The 22,888-nt window shown below is 41.7% G+C and overlaps 1 protein-coding gene and 1 long non-coding RNA gene across 3 annotated transcripts in view; one reads left to right on the plus strand and one right to left on the minus strand.

Moving 5' to 3' along the window:
• Positions 1-19,217, minus strand: part of BLMH (bleomycin hydrolase) — a 43,296-nt gene extending 24,079 nt beyond the window's left edge. The window contains exons 1-6 of one of the 2 annotated variants that reach the window (XM_030861922.2): positions 18,950-19,217; positions 18,437-18,634; positions 15,124-15,233; positions 14,144-14,285; positions 13,255-13,343; positions 11,830-11,922 (exon numbers count right to left, since the gene is read on the minus strand). In XM_030861922.2, coding sequence (XP_030717782.1) covers positions 11,830-11,922; positions 13,255-13,343; positions 14,144-14,285; positions 15,124-15,233; positions 18,437-18,634; positions 18,950-19,202 — 885 coding nt within the window. In that variant the 5' untranslated portion in view covers positions 19,203-19,217. Of the gene's footprint in view, positions 1-11,829; positions 11,923-13,254; positions 13,344-14,143; positions 14,286-15,123; positions 15,234-18,436; positions 18,638-18,949 lie in introns of both variants that reach the window. The other variant, XM_030861921.2, reaches the window with a different exon arrangement.
• A 48-nt stretch (positions 19,218-19,265) lies between these two features.
• The window catches only part of LOC115856022 (uncharacterized), a 32,023-nt gene continuing 28,400 nt past the window's right edge, over positions 19,266-22,888 (plus strand). Inside the window, exon 1 of the long non-coding RNA XR_004040676.2 lies at positions 19,266-19,406. This is a non-coding gene — a long non-coding RNA (uncharacterized lncRNA). The remainder of the gene's footprint in view (positions 19,407-22,888) is intronic.

Raw genomic sequence — 22,888 nt, forward strand, 5'->3', positions numbered from 1 at the left:
AAGGAAGGGAGTTCCAGTGGTTCTAACAATACATTCTTGCCGAGCCTGGCACTGTATTTTTAATTTTAGCCATTTTGGTGGGTAAGTAGTGGTATCCCCAATGTGGCTTTAGCCTGCATTTCTCTGATGAACACGGCTGGATTTTAAAGGCTCTCTGTAACTTCACCCAACCTTATTTCCCATCATGGAGCCTGCTCACCCGTCAGGCCTGTCTATGTCTCTCCTTACTGTCCACTCAATGCACTCAGCTCGTTGTCACCTTCATAACTTTACTGTCTCTTCTGTTCCTCAAAACCCAATCCTACTTGCATGCTATAAAACTCAGTGCAGGGAATTCCCTGGCGGTTCAGTGGCTAAGACTCCACACTTTCACTGCCGAGGGCCCGAGTTCAATCCCTGGTCAGAGGACTAAGACCCCGCAAGCCATGTGGCACAGCCAAAAAACAAAAATTAAAAAAAAAAAAAAAAGCTCAGTGCAGGACGACCCTTTTCCAGAAAGTTTTCACTAATTAAATTTTTATGTCAGAAGTATTCAGAGAAGGGAGAAATTAGTGTGAGCTAGAAAAATTAACATTTGATTCCATAGTGTCATTTGTGTTTCTCTACTGTCTCCCCTGCTAGACTTAATCTATCAGGGACAGAAACTAGACCTTAGACGTATCCCAACAAACACTAGAAGAACCACATTAAAAACAGTTTTCTTAAATTGAAAGTTCTTCTCCAGTGACTGGTGTAAAACTTAAATTTAGGAGTTCAAACTGGGCAGACCCTAAAAGCAGAACAAAAGGGAAGGCTTAGAGAATAAAACAAAGCTATAGCCTGTAAGAAATAAACCTTTCCTTCCCCTCCTCTCCTTGGACCCCAACTCTGGAGAACTCTGCTGTCCTTAACCTGATAGACCCCACCCTCTTCCCTCACTTTACCCTCCACTCCCTTCAGAAATGTTGGCTCCTGCCTCTGCTCTAGAAAGAATCACCAGAGAATGATCTATGACGGCCTGATTTCTTAATACGCCCAACCCCACCACTTTCAGCCAGAAAGACCACTTAAGGAGCTTAGTTTTTGACACTCCTTAGCTGTACATTAGTAGTTGTTTTGAGTAGCCAGGACTTCTCCCGACTGACCTTTAGGTAAATTCATTAGATACCCCAGACCCTATCGGGCTTTAGGGAACACACGTCCAAGATCCCCCAATTCTAAATCGGCATCCATATGTTATCATCAGCCACTGAAATTGTATTTATTTCTCTTCATCATCTCCAGTGCATTCATTCTAGGCCTCAAAAAGCCTTGGGACAGACTGGAACCTGATACCAAGACTCAAACTTATTCTCTGAACCAAAGCTAGAAAACTAGATGTAGGCCTGCCTATGACATCAGGCCTATAATTAAGGATAAAAAGACTCTTAATTCATGTGTTATTTTGGAAGACAGAGCCTGACTCTACCATCTTAACAGAAACAGATTAGCCTACAGATGAAGTTATGTTTGCCTTTCATTTTATGTTTTGTTTCCCAAGAGAGAATCTTCCTTTACTAGGATTTACTTTGTGTTTTATAAGCCTGAACAGCTGCTCCTTAAACCACCTCTCTCTCTTTTTTTTTTTTTTTTTTTTGCGGTACGCGGGCCTCTCACCGCTGTGGCCTCTCCCGTTGTGGAGCACAGGCTCCGGACGCACAGGCTCAGCGGCCATGGCTCACTGGCCCAGCCGCTCCGCGGCATGTGGGATCTTCCCGGACCAGGGCACGAACCCGTGTCCCCTGCATCGGCAGGCGGACTCTCAACCACTGCGCCACCAGGGAAGCCCCACCTCTCTTCTAATGTTGTATCATTCTCAGGTTGGTTTCTAGTACAGAAAAGCAGCAGCAGGGCATCACATTAGCAACTGTAATTGAGCTAATCTAGCCATGGACTAATGAGCTCTGTCTGGGATTCATAAGGACCAGAGAGTCGTTTTGTATTTGCTCAGCACCAAGGCCACAAATGGCACCTTTCATCATGAGGACACTGCCACCGGTAACTAAACACAATGACAGTGAAAGTATATAATCAGAACATGTTTAAATAAGGAAGGTTTTATAGACTTAAATGATGTGTATTTTTAACTAGTAATCATTGTCACATGTGTATGAACATTTTATATGGGGTCATCTTGATTAATTCTCAGTCACCCAAGGGTGGTTTATCCAGTTCAGTTAGGCTCTGGCCAAAAAAAGGAGGCTAGGGCTAGGCCTAATGAAGATTTAAGACAACTAAGTGAATTTCTGTTTACTTTTAAACACATTCTAAATATAAATGAGTGTTTTACACTATAATTTACATATACCTCATTATGCATTTGACTCCCTATCTAAAGTAAAAAGTGTTAAATCATTCCTTCCTTCTCCCCAAAAATGCATTAAAGGAAACCTGCATTTTAGTTATCTAAATGAATTCTATGATTAATCTTTTTGGAATACAAATACTTATGCCCTACTGCATATGATTTATAAATCTGGAGTTTTATCAAAGGTACACATAAGGCATGAATGAGGATAAGGGTGACATCTCTTTCTCTTGGATTTTAGTAAAACTGTAATTTGAGACATGTTGCTTTGTTTACCATGACTATAATTATCCAAAGCCATTCAGATTCAAGTCAGTTTATAACACTTTGGAAGGAATATTTGGCTCCAAGTCAACTAACAATAGTTAAACAAACTCTAATTTTTAAAAACTCTCCAAAGTATAGTCTCCAGGGCCCCTGCTGATACTACATTTCTTGATAAGAGACTCTGCTGTTCTGAAATAATATTCCCGGTTCCCAAAGTACAAAGCTGGCAGTGAGCTTTGGATATCTGAGTCTGCTCTCTGGTGGGCAACTTGGGAGTGTCACCTGTTTCTCACAAGATGCACTTGGTATTCAGGACAAAAAAAGATACTGGACACTGAACACAAGTCATTATGCAGAACTGAATACTGGTAAATAATAAAACCAGGAAAGGGAATGGAAAAAAGAAAAAGGACACAGAAAGCATGAAATACAGGACATAGGGAAAGAATGTGTAACCCCAATTTAAAGACAAATGATGTGGGATGGAGTCAATTCCTATACCCATGGCTAAACTGGAGACAGGCATCAAGTGAGAGGAGGAAGGCAGGATGCAATAGTTGAGAGTCAGTCATGAATACTTAGAAGGGTGAGAGTTGAAAGCCAGCTACAGGCAGACGCAGAATGGAGGAAACTGTAATAATTAGAAATGTTAGAATGGGAAGGTAGTGCAATGGTAACAACCAAGCTACCTGAAATGGAGCAAAATTGGTAAAGCTAAAAGATTTCAGTGCTTGGAATGATTACTGCAGAAGTGACAGAATATTAGAATCTTCATTTGTATTTACAATACTGTATTGCCTAGTAAAGTCTAAAGCACTGTAGAAATATTACTTACTTCTATTGTTATAAAAACACAAAGCTACAGTGCCATTAAGAAATCACCTACTCTGACTTTTTAGTTTCACTGATGGAGAAATTAGGCTCATAGGTAAAATGACCTATTGATCACAGAGTAGAATGACTGCAAGGATACAAAAGTGGTCAAAGAATATAGCTGAACTTTGAAGAAAGTTCAGTGCTAATGGTAAATGAACCAGTTACAAGAGGGAAGGAGTAGAGACCTTAGTGACTGCTGATAATGCAGAGAAAGGAGAGAGAAGACAGCTCTCTACTGCTTTCTGGTGGGGAATGAAAGAAAGGCAAGGATCTGCTTTAAAAACAAAAATCTTACCTGTGCCTGCAAAAGCAGGCAGAGAAGGAGATACTTTCTGGGGGCACCAAATATATTTTCAGGCAGGGAAAGACATAAAAAGGTACACTTAAGGGGTATGTGCCCTTCTGTGATGTTAAGGAAAATGAGGTCATACAGATGATAACTAAGAGTCAAATGATCATCTTGAGACTCCTTCTAGAGTGGTAGCTGAATCAAAGAAATAGTTAGAAATTCAGACTCTCTAGTCCCACCCAGACCTACTGAATCAATCTGCACTTTAACAAGATGCTCAGGGGATTCAACTGTACATTAAAGTTCGAAAGCACTACTTTAGAGCACATTTATTCTTTCCCTCCTCCAAAACCCTGCTTCTTCAATTACTGCTTCTCTCATTCGCATCTGCTATCCCTTACCACACACAGGTTTCCTCATCACTGCCAAAAAGCCCTCTCTCCTACCTGTAACCCCTCCCACTTCAGACACCATACATCACTCCAATTCTTCCCTCTTCCTTGTCCTCCACATCAGCAAGTCCTGGCAGCTTCACTTCCAAGATACACCCCCAAATGTATTCATTTCTCTTAATCCTCACTCTCATCAATCTGGTCGGAACCACTAGGATATTTCATCTACACAAGAGCCTCCTAACTGGTCTCCCTACCTCCTCTCCCACTGTTTTACCATCCATTCTCAAAACAGCCAGAGTGTCGTATTTTTAAAACAAAAATTAAACCATGTCACTCCTCAGCTTAAATTCCCCGGTGCCTGGCTCACTTAGAATAAAATGCAATATCCTTACCATGGCTCACAGGTGCTATATTAGCCGGTTCTCATTTCCTCTGAAATCTATTCCAGCCATTCCCACTCTCTTTCCAAGCTCGAATCACACTGCCTTCTTTCTGTTCCTCAAAAATACCAAGCTTCCTCCTGTCTTAGGGCTTTTGCACCCCCTGTCTCCTCAGCCTGCTATGCTCTATGTCCAGATCTCTGAATGGATAGATTCTTCCTGCTATTCATATCTCAGCACGTATTTGACCTCAGAAAGGCCTTTTTAGTTTTTTGGCTGCGCCACGGCTTGCAGGATCTTAGTTCCCTGACCAGAGATTGAACCCCGGGGCCACAGCTGTATAAGCCAAGCCCTAACACTGGACTGCCAGGGAGCCTTTCTTAACCACCCTATCAATCAGCACATTCTATGTTCTTCAGAGTACATATCACATCAGATTGTTTATTTACTTGTGTATTGTCTGTCTCCCTCCACTAGTATGTAAAATCCATGTGAGCAGGGACCAGGTCTGTTTCGGTCATCACTGCCCCCACAGTGCTTAGAACATGCTTAATATTTAGTAGGTACTCAATGAATACTTATGGAATGAATGCGTATCAACTTCTCTCCTCCGCACTGCCGAGCTTCTTGAAACTCCCTGCCTCTCCGTGCCGTGGTCTGACTCCTCTCCACCTAGCTCCTTCCCTTCTCCATTCCACACACCCCTACTCAGGAATCAGCAGCCTTTCCGCAGTCCTCAGAGTCTCTGGCCTGTCTGCAGCATCTGACACTGATGACCAGCACCTACATCACACAGTTCTGGCACTCACTTTTATAGAAATAGAAGTTTTATGGAAACGGATTATTTTCCAGAATTCTTTACTCAGACCTATTCTATTCTTCCATTCTCCCTCAGGAATTTCAAAAATTCGCAAGGCTTCAGCCACCTGTACTAGCATCACTATCACTTTTCTAGATCATTTTCTTTCCTGAACTTTGGAATTATTTCCATATGCTTGAAACCCATTTCCAACTGGACAGTGCCTTGGGACTAGGCACTCTGAAGTCAGTATTTCTCCTCTTCACGGTGGCCTCTGAAAAGAGCTTCTCTTACTGACGTGTGCGACCCACAGCAGCATTCCCCCAGTTGCCAGGCTTAAAACCTTAAAGTTATTTGTAATGATGAACGCCTGGCAGATAAGTTGCCAAGTGCTACGGATTTTTCCTCTGAGATGTCTCACATTTCTCTCACTTCCATTTCTATCTTCACTACCCTCGTTCAGGCCAAATCAGTACCACCTGGACTGCTGCAGCTTCTAACTGGTCTTCCTACCTCTCTTCCTTCCAGTTTCACCTATTTAACTAACAATCTCCTGAAGTGCAGCTTTACTTCAAAAGGGAAATGCAATTTGTGAATATAATCTATTTCCTTTAAGAACCTCAAGGGAAAGGTTAGTCCCCTATTCAGTGTCAGAAATGTCCTCTACGACTATCAAAATAATAATTCCTTTCCTCTTCCAGAATCCAAAAGACAAGACCATATTAGAAAATGTGACTTCTTAGCAGCAGTGGCTCTTAAACCAGAATCACCTGAGAAGCTTTTAATGGTACAGATGCCACAATTCGACAAATGCCAAAACAAAATTCACCAGGAAAACAATAAGAGAACAATGAGATGGGGCTAACTCTACAAACACTAAAACACTGTAAATAGCTTCAGTAACTAAAATAGAGTTACTGGCAGATGAATAAACACACTAAACGAACAGAATTGCATGCCTGGAGACTTTAGAAATGATGGATGGCATCTCAAATTAAGGGGTAGGGAGAGGATGGACTATTTGAAAAGATGTGCGTCAACTGGGTAGCCTTGAGAGGAAAAAAGTTAGATCCATACCTCATACCCTATGCCAGGATAAATTCTAAATGGATCAGAGATTCAAACACAAAAATCAAAACTATAAGTACTAGAAGAAAAATTCTTTTTTAATTTGAGAAAAGCTTTTCTAATTAAAAAACATAAAAAATTTCAAATTTGACTATATATAAGTAAAAAATTCTGCATAGGGCTTTCCTGGTGGCACAGTGGTTGAGAATCTGCCTACTAATGCAGGGGACATGGATTCGAGCCCTGGTCTAGGAGGATCCCACATGCCATGGAGCAACTAGGCCCGTGAGCCACAACTACTGAGCCTGCGTGTCTGGAGCCCGTGCTTCGCAACAAGAGAGGCCGCGATAGTGAGAGGCCCGCACGCCGCGATCAAGAGTGGGCCCCGCTTGCCACAACTAGAGAAAGCCCTAGCACAGAAACGAAGACCCAACCCAGCAAAAATAAATAATAAAATTAATTAATAAACTCCTACCCTCAACATCTTCTTAAAAAAAAAAATTCTGCATAGCAAAAAAAAAGCATATCACAGATAAGCAACAAACTAAGAAAAAAATTTTGCATCTCATATCACAATGGGCTAATTTCTATAACATTTAAGGAATACCTAGAAATTGATAAAAGACCAAGAAAAAAAACAAGGATAAGAATACACAGTTCACAGAACAGATGCTTAGCCCCACTCAAAGTAAGAAAATATAAATTAAAATTACAATGAGATAGTTTATCTATCAGACTGTTTACCTGTCAACTGTGTACCTTATCAGATCGGTAAGGATCCGATTGTTTGATAAATGCACTGCCTTGATAAATCTAAAGGGAAACAGGTTCTGTCAGATATTGCTGATGAGAGCGTAAACTGATAGACCCTCCAAAGAGGTTAATTTGGCATTATATATCAAAATTACAAATGTATATTCTCCCTGACTCAAAAATTCTATTTCTATTATGTTTTTTAAAAAAGAAATCTCTGGAAGGATGACTAACAGCTAAAACTAATAACAAAAACTAATAAAACTAATTTGGGGGTACATGGTAATTGGAAGGATGGAGAATAGGGTGAGAAGACTTCTCACTGTATATCTTCTTCTATTTTTGATATTTATGCTAAGTGAAATGTCAGATAGAAAAATACTGTATGATATCACTTACATGTGGAATCTAAAAGATACAACAAACTAGTGAATATAACAAAAAAAAAACAGACTCACAGATACAGAGAACAAACAAGTGGTTACCAGTGTATGTGGGGGGGAGGGGCAATATAGGGACGGGAGAGTGGGAGGCACAAACTAATGGGTGTAAGACAAGCTCAAGGATGCACTGTACAACATGGGGGATATAGCCAATATCTTATAATAACTGTAAATGGAAAGTAACCTTTAAAAATTGTATTAGAAGAAACTATAGGCTTTAGAGAAAGACAAAGAAAATGAAAAAACCAAGTTATAAAACAGTGTATAGGATCCATTTTTAAAGCTATTTTTATATGATCTTAAATGAAAAAAATATGGAAGAAAATGCACCAGAGTGTTAGCAGTGATAACCTTTGGCTCACAAGGACTTTCTATGTCATCCTTCCCTGTGTTAGTATGTAATTTCTTATATTTATGAAGTTTAAAAGCACAAGCATTATTCATGCTCCTGGTGTAACACTCAAAAGCCTCTAATGTGCAACAGGGTAGAATGATTAGCAAATGTAATTCAAATATGTTGTATGTTTCAAACTAAGAAGTTAATTGTTCAGTTGAAAAAATAAATGGGTATACCTCCAAAAGAAAGATAACTAGGCCTTAATTTCAAGGAAAATGACCTTGACCTTAGGTCTGAAGCAAGCCTAAGCCCATATATTGTTTTTTTGGTTTTTTTGAGGTACGCGGGCCTCTCACTGTTGTGGCCTCTCCCGTTGCAGAGCACAGGCTCCGGACGCACAGGCTCAGCGGCCATGGCTCACGGGCCCAGCCGCTCCGCGGCATGTGGGATCTTCCCAGACCGGGGCACGAACCCGTGTCCCCTGCATCAGCAGGCGGACTCTCAACCACTGTGCCACCAGGGAAGCCCCCATATATTGTTTTTAAGAGCTGAGAGCCACTGCTATAGAATTTCCTGAGTAAATCATAATGACTCCCTGTCTCTTCCTATGGCACTGATAAATATTGTTTCTGGTCTTTGTTTTATGTTTTGCTTTTTAACAGACAGAGTTTTGGTAGAGAATACACTTAATAATCCTAAGGGAATCTGGAGGCTAAAAGAGAGTAGACACGCTAAGAAAACACTACAACAGAAGTGACTACACCGGGGGCTTCCCTGGTGGCGCAGTGGTTCAGAGTCCGCCTGCTGATGCAGGGGACACGGGTTCGTGCCCCGGTCCGGGAAGATCCCACATGCCGCGGAGTGGCTGGGCCCGTGAGCCATGGCTGCTGAGCCTGCGCGTCAGGAGCCTGTGCTCTGCAATGGGAGAGGCCACACAGTGAGAGGCCTGCGTACCACAAAAAAAAAAAAAAAAAGAAGTGACTACACGGTTCCAGATCTGCCTTGCCTGTCATCACAACAAACAACCTGCCTTTCTCTTCTCTTAGAAAGAATGCCTTTAGCATAAATATATTTCATTCAAAGCTATCTGAGCTTCATGGCTGTTAAGTCATCATTTTGATGTGCCTACAAGGCTAGGCAAAACATACATACTAATTTGTGGCTTTAAAACCACAGCTAGACTCTTCATTACATAAGAGTCAGGTTAAATAAAGAGTTATCTATGGGATGTAAAAATCTAAAGACCTATACCACACAGAATTCTGTAGTCAACAGTTTACCTAGAATCATTAAGTAAACAACCCTATTTATAAAACATCCATACTCAGGACTTGGTAAGGTAGTGGTGTACTATTTTTCCAAGGTTAAGAACAGGAGAAAAAAGATATGTGAAATATACCTGCCCTAATTCTTTTTTTTTTTTTTTTCTTTTGGCCGCACCACACATGTGGGATCCTAGTTCCCCAACAAGGGATCGAACCTGCGCCCCCTGCACTGGAAGCGCAGAGTCTTAACCACTGGACCACCAGGGAAGTGAACCTGCCCTAATTCTTATCAGCTAATCCCAGAGTCAGAACATGGATTTTAGACATATCATTTAAAAGATCATTAAAGCAAACATCTTAAGCCAACAGAATGCTTGTTTTTTGCAATAAGCATTATCTGAGCCTGTTTCCATGACTCTTTATAGAAACTTCATCCTTACTACACCCCACCATCTTACTATAATCATAAATAAAGGCAAATTATGCAGGAGGTATGGCCTCAACAGGAGAGATCATTCCAAGGAGTAAGGGAAAAAACTAACATTTATTGGACCACTGCTATGTACCAGGCACTATGCCTTATACTCTTATACTTAATTCCTTATTTGATCCCCACAAAAATCCAATGAGAAATATATTTTAAACCCCAAACGGAATCTCAGACAGGTTAAGTATTTTATCCAAAATCTGTTAAGCTGTTAAGTGATAGAGCCGGAACTGAAACCCATGTCCTACTCCAAAACCTATTTTCTTCTACTACAATCAGATACCTCTCTTAACAAAGAACACTTAAGGAGTAAATAAAGAGGTAAATATGAGATAATTTAAATGTATCTAGCAAAATGAAACCTCTGTATTCATCCACTGAACAATATTTAAGAAATGAATATTGTATCAAGCTGGACGTGTTACACTTGAACAAATTGAGACTTCAGAGCTTCAGGAACCTGTCTCAGGTCACATGGCTGTTAAATGAGGAGATTAGATAGCCTGACTCCAGAGACCATGCTCTCGACTACACTATGCTGCCTCTCTAAAATTCAAAGGAAAACACGAGTGAAGCATTAATGTTGTGCACTGCAGTGAAAAAATTTAGGCCATCTTAATTCCATACAAACAGTCTTGAAAGGACTGTTAGTTGAGTGATTCCTAGTAATGGGCCCACTAGACGAAAAAGGGAAAGGTTTGTACTTTTCTCAAAGTGATTTCACAGTTTTATTCATATTCATCTGGATTATGAATAGTATTTAATAATAAAGATTTTTAACTGCCTTGATAATAAATATTACTGCCTTATATTTAATGCTTTTTAAGTTTTCCAAAATGTTTTCACACACATTATTTTAACTGTTATAACCATTGATAGCTTCTCATCTTTATTCCTGTAGAATAAACCCAAAAGACCTGGCATCTACTTAAGATCCCTCACAGCTCTGCCTTTCTAGCTTAATTTACTACCAAACACACTCACAAAATGTTATGTTTCAGCTACCCTGTTCTCTGAAGATTCCACCTTTGTTCATGCCACTGTACATGCAATTCCTGTTGTCTGGAATGGTTTTCCCAGTTACCCATCTGGTACATCTTTACTGCTCTTTCAAGAGCTGGTTCCAATATCTTCCCCATGAAACCTTCAGTTCACTGAATTAGTCACTCCCTCCTCTATGACCACCAAATCCTTTATAACACATCTCTAGCATAGGATTTATTATAATTATTCATGTGTTTCTTTCACCAAGAGATTGAGCTCCTTGAAAGTAGAGACCATGTCTTTCTCATCTTTGTATTCCCAGTGGCAAACTCATAGCACGTAGTCAATATTTATGAAATGAATAAGAGTGAATTATAGAATAATAAATTGGGAAATAGAAGATATAAGCCTCATACTAAACTGCAAAGTTTATACCTCAGCCTTTTCAGCTGTAAAATAAGTAATTTTCTTTCTTTTATTTTTTAAAGATTCTATATTTATTTATTTTTGGCTGCATTGGGTCTTCGTTGCTGCACGCGAGCTTTCTGTAGTTGGGGCGAGTGGGGGATACTCTCTGTTGCGGTGCGTGGGCTTCTCATTGCAGTGGCTTCTCTTGTTGCAGAGCATGGGCTCTAGGCGTGCAGGTTTCAGTAGCTGTGGCACACGGGCTCAGTAGTTGTGGCTCGCAGGCTCTAGAGCACAGGCTCAGTAGTTGTGGCACACAGGCTTAGTTGCTCTGTGGCATGTGGGATCTTCCTGGACTAGGGCTCAAACCCGTGTCCCCTGCATTGGCAGGCAGATTCTTAACCAGTGCGCCACCAGGGAAGCCGTTTTGTTTTTTTTTTTAATATTTACTTATTTATTTTGGCTGCACCAGGTCTTAGTTGTGGCATGCAGGATATCTAGTTGTGGCATGCGGACTACTTAGTGGCGGCATGCATCTGGGATCTAGTTCCGTGACCAGGGCTTGAACCCAGGTCCCCCACATTGGGAGCTCAGGGTCTTACCCACTGGATCACCAGGGAAGTCCCTAAACTAAGTAATTTTCAATTCAATTCAACATTAACTACAATGACCACGCTTCCCAATCAATGTAACACATAGGAATATTCTGAGAGTTCTTTAGAAGGGACACAAAAAATCCAAATAATTGTTATTACCTCCTCCATCATGGCATCCTGTGTGGCTGAGATTTCTCCTTTGGTTGCGCCGCTGTGTACCAGGTTCCTTAGTCGTATACAGAATTCTCTCATCTATGACAGAAACTTATTCAGTTACCCATATTCAACTATAAATGAGCCTAATAGACCAGTGCTAGCTCTATTTTGAAGTATAACTCAGCCAAGACCCCGGGCAAAGTTCATAAAAGCAAATGCATTTTTCCCCAACCAGTCCACTTAAACACAGAGCTAAAAACACTCTCCATAAGGAGAAAAGACATCGATCACTCCCCAAAAATACTAGATGGAACTGCTCCTGCTCTGCAACTGATGGCACCCTCTGTGATACATGTCTGGGGATGGGGAAAACATGTAACTCCATAATGCCATCGCCCTCTGAAAAAGCAAGAGACAAGCTGATTATGCCACTAAGTCACTCTAATAGACTTTAATTTACAATTTTACTGGTTGTCCATTTCTTCCCTGTAAAATCATTGTGACCATGGCTATGCCAACCCCCAATATACTTTTCATTTTTGTTGTTTTCAATTTTGAGAGATGCCAAAGATAAAGGTGAGTCATAAACCTAACCACCGTGCTAAAGAGAATCTTGCTCCCACCTGAAATGGAATCCAATGCTATACTATTTTTTTTTTTTTCAATGCTATACTATTAATGACCTTTTAGCCTGTGGATAATAATCCCCAGTTTCCTGGGCGGAAAATAACCTACTTCTAATATTGAGGAAACACATTTACAGTTTATTTTAAAATGTAGTCTTTCTCCCAGGGATGACAAATCCAATTTTAGCCTCATAGATCAAGACAGCAGATTCTGGCAACTCCCAGTTCTTAAAAAAGATGTCTGGCTGGCAGAGCAGCATCCCTGTAGGATTCACAATCCTCCTTGGGAAAATGGGTTATGTAGAGAAGAGAGAATGATTCATTAAGACAACTGAGGCAATAAAAAGCAGTTCAGTGACTACATCAAATGTTAAGTGAATGGATAAACTACACTGATATAGATTGGGGAAGCCGCAGAACTCTGCACACTCTTTGAGGAAGTCTTCCAAAGAGTTCTTTTTGGTTTTACTAGAACATAAAGCTGCCCCAGTCCACCTCCACTAGAACCAAGTTAGCATGCTTGTGGCTGAGAATGGGACTTTCTTTCCTCAGTACCCATAAGAAAATATTAAAATCAATAGAAACAAAAGTGGGAGATTTTTAAAGAGAAGGAAAAAAACCACCCTAATCTCAATTATTTTTAAAGTTAATATGAGACTACATTGCCTTGGATAGACACTGAGTAGCTATCTTATACATAGACTGTGTATACTGAAATGCCCAGGAACGTCCCTGGAAAATCAGTTAGGAGTTTTAAGGTAAGCATACTACATGCAATCCCACCCTGCTCCATATGCTGTACCTTGTGATTCAGAATATCATTCATCCTTCTGGTTGCCTCTGTTGTATAAGATTCAGGGAAGCACTTCTTAGGGATAACACCATATTTTTCTAAAAGAAAACAAATTTTAATGTTCAATAAAGTAAACGTATACTCCAGTGACAGGAACCCTGGCAAAAATAACTATTGCTTTTTCAAATAGGCCATATTGGGCTTCGCTGGTGGTGCAGTGGTTGAGAGTCCGCCTGCCAATGCAGGGGACACGGGTTCGTGCCCCGGTCCGGGAAGATCCCACATGCTGCAGAGCAGCTGGGCCCGTAAGCCATGGCCGCTGAGCCTGTGCTCCGCAACGGGAGAGGCCACAACAGTGAGAGGCCTGCATACCACAAAAAAAAAAAAAAAAAAAAAAAAGGGCCATATTTTGCTAGTCTAACTCAGAAAACTTAATGAGCTTACAATATTATTAAACAGGTCATTTAATCTGCCTATTTATCCATTTATCTTGAATTAATTCTTTTTAATCTAACACACTTTGTAAAGTATTCAGCATGATGAAGTTTCTCCAAAAGACAATTTTTTGAATGAGGACATTTTCAAACAGTTGCAGTTTCAACGCGTTTCTTGATTACAGCAATGGATAAGAGATAAACTTTTTCATAGAAAGTTAGTTCTACTTAATACAACCTTTTCTTCTCTAACTCAACCTTCACAGTACCTATCTCCTTACCTCTAATTTAAGAAAGGTACTTAATAGGTAAGAGTGTGAGATAAAGGTTCTTAGAGCTAACTGTATACCCCTCTGGGGACCAATTCTACTCTGTACTTAACCACCAAAGAAATGGCCTATGCCTAACTACAGAGCCGTGCTTGATCATGCTGGGTTTCAGTTTCATTAGAGAAAGGCTCTTACCAACAATATTGACAAGCATATCCCATTGTCCTCCATCATTTGCAGGATTCGTAAGCAAATACTGCACCAGTCTACCATCCTCAGGCTCCTTTTTCTGGGCTGTGTCCACAAAAGCATTTAAGAAGAAATAACAGCGTTCAACCTAGAGTAAGAGAAGTTAAATAAAATTAAAGGAGAAGAGAGCTAATATCTTTATTGGCATTATAGAATATGAGTCCTGGAACTACTGTAGACCCAACAGTGTAGGTATTTTTACACTAAAGTTGGTAATTACATAGCAGTATCTCTAGGGCTTCCCTGGGGGTCCAGTGGTTAAGACTCCGCACTTCCACTGCAGGGAGCATGGGTTCGATCCCTGGTCGGGGAACTAAGATCCCGCATGTCACGTGGTGTGTGTGGGGGGGGGAAAAAAAAAAAGCAGTATCTGGCTTCATGAGAATGTCTGAAGTGTTTTCCTTTATCTGTGTGTACACATTGTAATAGTTTATCCAAATCAAGGCACTGCTTTATTCTGAAACAGAAAAATCTGATATTTAGAGTCCTCAATCAATAAAGATCTAATGGACACATATAACATACACTTTAAAGATAAAAAACTGGAATAAAATTATTTACTGTTTTTCAGACAAGTATTACCCGGAGAAAGGGAATTAGGTCCTAGAAATACAAATAATCTACTTAAAGATGCTAAAAGGGGAAATCACTGAAAACAAAATAAAAAATTTTAAATAAGAAAGAAACAAGGAAGTAGTAAGGTGAGTCATCAGACTTATTATTTCATTGCAAAAAGTAGCCACCTACCAACCAAAAGTAGTTCTGCCTTTGGAAAGAGTCAACTTTTGATACTTTGGAAATCAGAATAAATGCTGTCCCATCTATAATGGAAGGCAGACTACAACTAGAAAAGCAAGAAACGAAGAGATAGTCCCTACCAAGGTTGATATTGAAACAAAAAGAATATTTCAAGATCAGTCCCATACCTTGTCCCAGAAAAAGAGGTAAGACTGACTAAATTCAAATTCTTCAATATTTAATTTTCTCATGAATGGAAGTCTCATAACATTCAGACAAGAAAAGATCCAGCATCGCCCTGAAAAAAGAAAGCAAATCAAGAAATTATGATGAATGTTCACATAGATTCCATTGTTCCAACTGTATTTCCCAACACTGAATCTATGACAAGATCTTGGACAATTTAAGACCAAATCAGAAAGAGCAGAAAGATACAAAAACAAAAACAAGAAAGGTAGTACTTACTATCTGCAATGTATATGCAAAGGTTTATATCCTTAACATATAAAAAAATCGCTTTACGTATCACATAAAGAATCAATTACAAATCACCTAAGAAAATTACATTAGAAAAAGAAATACTGGTAGAGAAACATGAGCAAAGATCATGAACAGCTAATTTAATAGTCAAAAAAGATACAAATAGCCAAGAAACATTTTTTTAAAGTTCATCATAAGACACCTGCTAAATGGAGAAACGTTATTTTTCAATTAATAATGCCCAATATTGGCAAGGACCTGGGGAAACAGCATTATTATATACCCTGGATAGGAATCTAAACAGGTAAAAAATATCTGAAGGCAATCTGGCAATATGTGGCAAAACCTTTAAAAAGTCTCCACCCTTTAATGTGGAATATATAGTATATGCTTCAGTGTAAGATGACTCTAACATAAGTCAATCCCCATGCCCCCAACGAGAATCTTTTTTTAAGTTATTTAGTTAACTGGATTATATAAACACTTAAAAATATAGATGAAATAGTAACTGTCTGCCTATAATATTTAATTTAGTAGCTTTAATATTTAGATATTTCAAATCATATTAATATAATAAATTGATGCAGAAGCATTGTTTTTTCCACTTTCACATGTCATTTTCACACTGATACACACTTTTCATGTGCATCTTGGCATCAGTGCCTTTACCATTATTAGATCCACTCTTTCAAACAGAACACATCATCCTTCTTCCATCTACTATGTTTGAGTCACAGCAATGCTTTGAATCCATGCATAATGCTGTCCCTAAAAAATGTTATGCCACCACCATATAATCATATTCGTCATTTGTCCTGTAAGTGGATAATCACACACTCCACAATGTCACCATCTTCTGTACTTCTGTACTTCATCTCTCACCAAGTGATCTTTAGAGGTCTATTTACAAGGATATCCAACATTTCCACGTGAGGTCATGTCCTAGAAAAATACTGCATTCAAATTTTCTGCTTTTTAAAAAAACGGATTCAATCAAATGATCTCCATAAGTATCCCAAACTAGCATGGATCAAGGTCATTTCAGAGTAATTAATGTCTTTGCCAAAATGTACTTTACTTCAAATCAGATTAACTGAGAATGCTCATTATCAAAGTCTTTGTAAAGCCTCACACATAGGGTAACTCTTTTCTAAGGAAGATTCAGAGGGGAAAAACCTTGACTTTTATCTGGGCATAACTTTTTTACTAATATGAAAATACATTCATAATATATTGGTAAGTGAAAAAGGTAGGGAGGTTACCTAACAATATGTAAGGTATCACTTATGTTAAACACACACACACAGAATAAAGACCTGACAGAATACTTACTCATCGGTATTTTGCAAATATTCTACAATTGAACAACAGTAATCTTACACGAAGAAAAAATAATTAAAAATAAGTAACTACACACAGTGTTTTTCAAAAGTCACTAATGGGGCTTCCCTGGTGGCACAGTGGTTAAGAATCCACCTGCCAATGCAGGGGACACGAATTCAAGCCCTGGTCCAGGAAGATCCCACATGCTGCGGACCAACTAAGCCCGTGCACCACAACTACTCAGCCTGCGTTCTACAGCCCGCGAGCCACAACTACTGAAGCCCGCACGCATAGGGCCCGTGCTCCGCAACAAGAGAAGCCACTGCAATGAGAAGCCTGCGCACCACAATGAAGAGTAGCCCCCATTCACCGCAACTAGAGAACAGCCCGCGCGCAGCAATGAAGACCCAACACAGCCAAAAATAAATAAAATAAATAAAATTTTTTTTAAAAAGTCACTAATGACTTAGTATAGCTCATCTCTACCTTGGTTTTATCTGTATGCCACCTCTCTCATAAGCACACTATTATTTTCTAGTGAGGAAATCTGGATGAACTGTTAATGTGAAAACTGCAGGAAAATAACCTACATAGCTCATGTGCTATTTGTACCTCTTGCAAATAAAAGTGACATTACAGGATACATAAGACATGATCTGTTCTAGATGAACATTTCCAGGCTTTTCCCTAAAAGGGCACTGCAATCTAAACCATGTAGGACCACTAATAACATTACTAACTGGATCTAACTGGATAATTTGTAGCCTGACAGGCCACACCACCACAAGCACTTTCTACTGTGGCAAAACATTAATTACTGCAAGATCATAATTTTTTTCTTAAAATTTAAAAATAACCTTTACTGAGGTATAATTTACATACAATAAAATACATCCATGTTATAAATGTACACTTTGAGTTCTGACTGGCTTTAAGCAAGCAGTGATCTACTTTCTGCCAAAATAAATAGACTGGGAGTAGTTTTAAAATGGATAGACTTTAAAAAGTCCTTTTAGTACAATTCTGCCATGAGAATGTCCTTATTTACATTCCTGGATAACCCATCTTTCACTGTAGCTGTTTTTCTGTTTTCTAGTGGTGCTAGATAGCAGATAGCAAAGCAAGAGCTCTTGACCAGCAAGGCATGAGAAATGAGTATTTTTCTGTATTACAAACTAGTCTACTGGTGGTAACTTAGCCCATTAGCACATGTGTTCAAACTGCAACCAAAAGGTACACTTAAAAATAACATTTGATGACATTTTGATGCAATTACATTGTGTCTTTTCCATCCCATACATTTGTACATGGCCTTCAGGGAAACGTGGAGGTGTCCTCTAGAGCATGAACCTTTTTGCATGATCTGTTTCGTACCAAGAACATATATCTCCAAGACATGGGGCTGCAGTCACATAACTTCAAGACAGAATATCGTGAATTACATTCAAACAGATGACCATGGGCTAGTCAGTCACTTTAGTGCTCAAATCAAATATATTAACGAACCACAGAGCACGAAAACAAGTTACAAAGTAACCTTCTTGGACCTGCCTGTACTTGGCGCCTGTTCTCTAAAAATTCACTACAACTTCTTTCTATCCAAACCTCTTCTCCCCAAGGCCATTCTTAGGTAAGACACCACAATGGGACGCTGTCAATAAAGTCAAGGGAAGTGTGCAAGAAGTTTGAAGACCTCACCTGAGCTCTTCTGGTTGGTGACGGGCTTGCCTTCAGGATGCACGGCGTGCTGGAACACGTGCTGAACACCCTGGACCGTGGCCCTCTTCAGACAGATGTCCAGGAGGTCGTGGGTGGTGCCGACATTCTGGGCCAGTACGAACTGAGGATCGGAATTCAGTTTCTGAAGCAGAGCAGCTACCTTCTCCGAATTCAGTCCTGCTAAAAGACCAAACGGGATTGATTATAACATCAAAAAGAGGCTGAGAAGGGCTGATCCGGGACTCCCACACTCGGGTTCTAACTTGGTAAGAGCATCCCGTGGTGACCATAGCAGCGGAGAAGCCCTTCACCGGCGTCCTCGCCCACGATGCTGCCTCCCTCCGGGCCGCTCCAGCCCACCCAGAAAGCTCTACCCTCACCATCGCCCCGGGACCCGGCCCCGGCCCTTCCCCGCCGCCCCGGCCCTTCCCCGCCGCCGGGCCTCCGGGGCGCAGCTGAGTCCCCAGAGGCCACCCGCGCCCCCCGGCTTACCCTCGGCGGGGAGGAGTGGCGCCTCACCCGCGTCGTTCATGGCGCCCACGCTGCCCGGCGGGGGAACGGTAGTTTCGGGGTCCTCAGGCAAGAGCCGGGGCTGCACAGCAGCTCGCTGCCTAAGCGGCCCGACCTGGCTCTCGCACCCCGACCGCCGGAAAGAGGAAACCGGCTCAGCGGTGGCGGACGGCTGAGAGAAACGGGGTCCGCGGAGGGACAAAACTCCCCCCACGCGTTGCTGAGTCAGCGCCATCGGGGCTGGCCCCGCCCGTGGGAGGGCCGAGGGGGCGGGTCGCTGACGCGCTGCAGCCGCCTGCGCCCCCGCCACGGGCGGGTTCCCCTCGGCTCAGGCCCAAGCTCTCCCTCAGCGCTGCCAGCCGTCGGCCCCGGCGGAGCCGGCGTCCACAGACAGCCGTGATTACGCTTCCTGACCACCGGGGCGCCCGCCTGGGATAAGGTCAGCCCCGAGCGTGGAACTCGAGGGGTTACATGCTGGGCCCGGAGACCGAATACCCTAGCATTGTGAAATTGGCCCCATGAAGCCTTTTCAGAGGCCAAAAGGGGGCTCCAAGGCGGTAGGGCGGGCTCAGGGGCCGCATAATTAAGCACTGGGCTTAGGATGGGTTGACTCGTTTCAGAAATGAACCCGAAAGCTCTTCCAATAGGTATCCTTGGCCGACCAGCCACAGCACTTTCAATGGCAATGTTTTTTGTGTTTGAGGGGAAATGGAATCAAGCTCTTTCTTACCCACTCAGTTGCTGCCAGGGTTCAACAAACATACAATTGCTGGAACCTCCCTGGTGGCGCAGTGGTTAAGAATCCGCCTGCCCATGCAGGAGACACGGGTTCGATCCCTGGTCCGGGAAAATCCCACATGCTGTGGAGCAACTAAGCCCATGCAAGCCACAAGTACTGAGCCCGCATGCTGCAACTACTGAAGGCTGCGTGCCTAGAGCCCATGGTCCATAGCAAGAGAAGCCACCACAATGAGAAGCCCACGCACTGCGTGGAAAAGTAGCCCCCGCTCGCGGCAACTAGGGAAAGCCTGCGCGCGGCCAAAAAACCCAAAGCAGCCAAAAAAAAAAAAAAAACCAACAACATAAAAAACATACAATTGCTCATTTCGAGGAAACTACCCATTCTGGGCTTCATGGAGTCAGTGAGTGTCTCCTACCTAGCTAAGGGAAGTGACAGAAGTCAGTCTGATGCATCGATACTGTTTGTCCAGCCCTCTACAAAACCTTCAAATGAGCGGGCCCTCGTCCCCAGGCTTTCAGGATAACTGAGAAGTTTAACAAGGTTTTGAGATAGTGAAGCCTTTTTATGTTGTTTTTCGTGCTCTAAAATCTCAAACTTTAGTGAGATGTTGGGATGGGACCCAAAGGTGATGAAACAAATCCAGATAGATCTACCACTGAAAAGCCTGACTCTGCTACTTAGAGCAGTGAGAGTCTTCTGTGGAACCTAGCATGTAGGTCCTAGATTGAAAATAATCTCTGATTCTAAGGAACTCTAATATCTGGGGAAAAACCATACTCAGACACCAATCAGTCATTTGAGAAATCACAGTCTCTGTGTCCCTAGAGAGACCTAGCCAAAGTTTGGGGATATGACATAGCAACTGTCTCCAACAGGGCCCATCAGCTGTCCCATTCTGAGAATCTTCTGATGTCTGAAGAAAAGGAACAGGTTGAAAATTATGCTGAAAGAAATCATTGGTCCTTTCACAAAATGATGTTCACGCATCCTGCCCAATTCAACTCAAAATTTTATTCAATATCTACCATGTACAGTCACTGGGCAAACTGCTGATGATATGGAGACCTTAAGCTTAACCTTGCCCTTAAGAAACACACAATGTAATGAAAAAGATGCAAAATAACTTTTGGAGAATCTGTATTAACATAACAGTAGAGATGTAAAAGCAGTGAGGAAGGAGCTGTTAGTTGGACCAGAGGTGCCTGAAAAAAGGGGTCACAGTGAACATAGTCTTAAAGAGTGGATGATGGGCTTTCACAAGGCAAAACACAGAGGACGGGCATGCAAGGCACCAGCAAAGGCACTGGGGCATTAAAGCATGTGGCAAAATTATGTTCAAGGAACTGTGCATCATAGTCTGATGTGGTTAAGATCAGGGAAGGTGTTGAGATCAGGGACAAAGTGTAGGACTGGAAAGGTAGATTTGGGCCAGAATATGAAGGCTTTTGTATGCCATGCCTGAGTATCTGGACTTTATCTTATGGTTAACTAGAAGCCAATGTAGGTTTTTGAACAAGGGAACCATATCCTCATTTCTATGTAAAGAAAGAAATGCAAGAGCAGTGGGGAGAGTGATTTGGAGGGGAGAGATTCTGGACCTAGGGAAACTAGTTAGAAGGCTAACCCAGCAGTGCACTTGGGGGATGATAGAAGCTTTAAACTGTGGAAAAGGAGGAAGCACAGATAATCTGGAAGTTTTCACTTGAGGAGTGGATGCATGGTGGTGTCCTTAACTTAGAGAAGGAATGCAGAAAAATGGATATGTTTGGGAATATGCAAGTGAGTGGGTAATGAAATTAGTTTGGGCCTTGGCAAGTTTGGGATGCCCACAGGACACCCAGGAAAAGAAGTCCAGGAGGCAGATTAAAAGATGTCTAGAATTACACAGGGCTTCGAACCATGAAAGTCAACGAGGTTGCACAGGGAAAGAGAATAAAGAAGAAAAAGATGAGCACCAAGATTATACCCTGGGCAGCTGCATGCTGTTGTGCAGGGTGTTAATGGCACAAGGGTACCAGGCTGAGTGGGGTGAATGGGACCTGAAGCCACATGCCCTGGCCCAGGGCTGCGCCCAATCAGAGTATGGTGAACCTTTTACTGCTTGTTACAAGGATGCCATAAAGGGGTACCATTAACTCTGGAAATAGTGGCATTAAAGAATGGGTGAAGACAGAGAAGCTAGCAGTAAATCACAGAAAGAGCACTGAGAGAGGGAGGAGAAGACCCGTAGAATTATGCCCTGGAATCCCAGGAAGGCAAGGAGAAGATGGTGAATGGGACTGAAAGCTCCAGAAAAGTTTGGTAACTACGTCAGAGGCAACCTTAGAGAGGACAGCTTCAGTGAATGGTGGGGTGGGCAGAAGCCGCCACACTGCAGTAAGTTGAGAGGGAAGGAAATACCAGGGAAGGTCTTTTGGGAGAAAAGGAAAACTAATGTCTACCTGGAGAGTGAAAGGCAGGAACCAGTACAGATGAGAGATTAAATATGTGGCAGAGAAGGTACCATGGCTAGAATATAAGCACTGGAAAAGAGGAGGGATGGAATCACTGGAGAAGGTGGAGGGGCCAGTTTTACTGCTACCCTTTTCATGCCAATGACTACATTTCCCCACCCCGTGCCCAGAAATTCCTATCATCATCACTTTGCCAGCTCTCCTGCTCTGCCCTCATTGCCAGGGTGTCACCCTTAGTACCAGTTTCCCACCGAGCAACTCACACCCATACACTCGGCCCGTGTGTGGGCACGGAGAAGAGCAGAGGAAAGCTGGTTTTGCAATGGGTCTGCCCCAGATGACCAAGCCAGGAAGACGTTTCCCTAAGAGTAGGATTGTTCAGACCTACCCCTGTAACTCCATCCAGAAAAGATACTGTTGAGCCCTGTGACATCTCATGGAGCAAAGCTACAAGAAGCAGGATTCTAGCATGAATTCACACTTTTAGAAAAGAAAATGCATATAAATTCAGTGAGTGGCATCACCTGCCTTTGCAGATATGCCTTCTGCCTATTGCTTCTATGGGGCTTCCCTAGTTAAACATATCCAGTGTCAAGGCAAGTTAAAAAATAATACTAAAAATATGTAGAGAGCTCCTCAGCATCAGTAGGAAAAAGACAAAAAACCCAATAAAAAATGGAAAAAAGACCTAAACAGGCATTTCACACAAAAGGAAGAATGAATGGC

Source organism: Globicephala melas, chromosome 20 (assembly GCF_963455315.2).
Source record: "Globicephala melas chromosome 20, mGloMel1.2, whole genome shotgun sequence".
In the NCBI taxonomy this organism is placed as follows: domain Eukaryota; kingdom Metazoa; phylum Chordata; class Mammalia; order Artiodactyla; family Delphinidae; genus Globicephala; species Globicephala melas.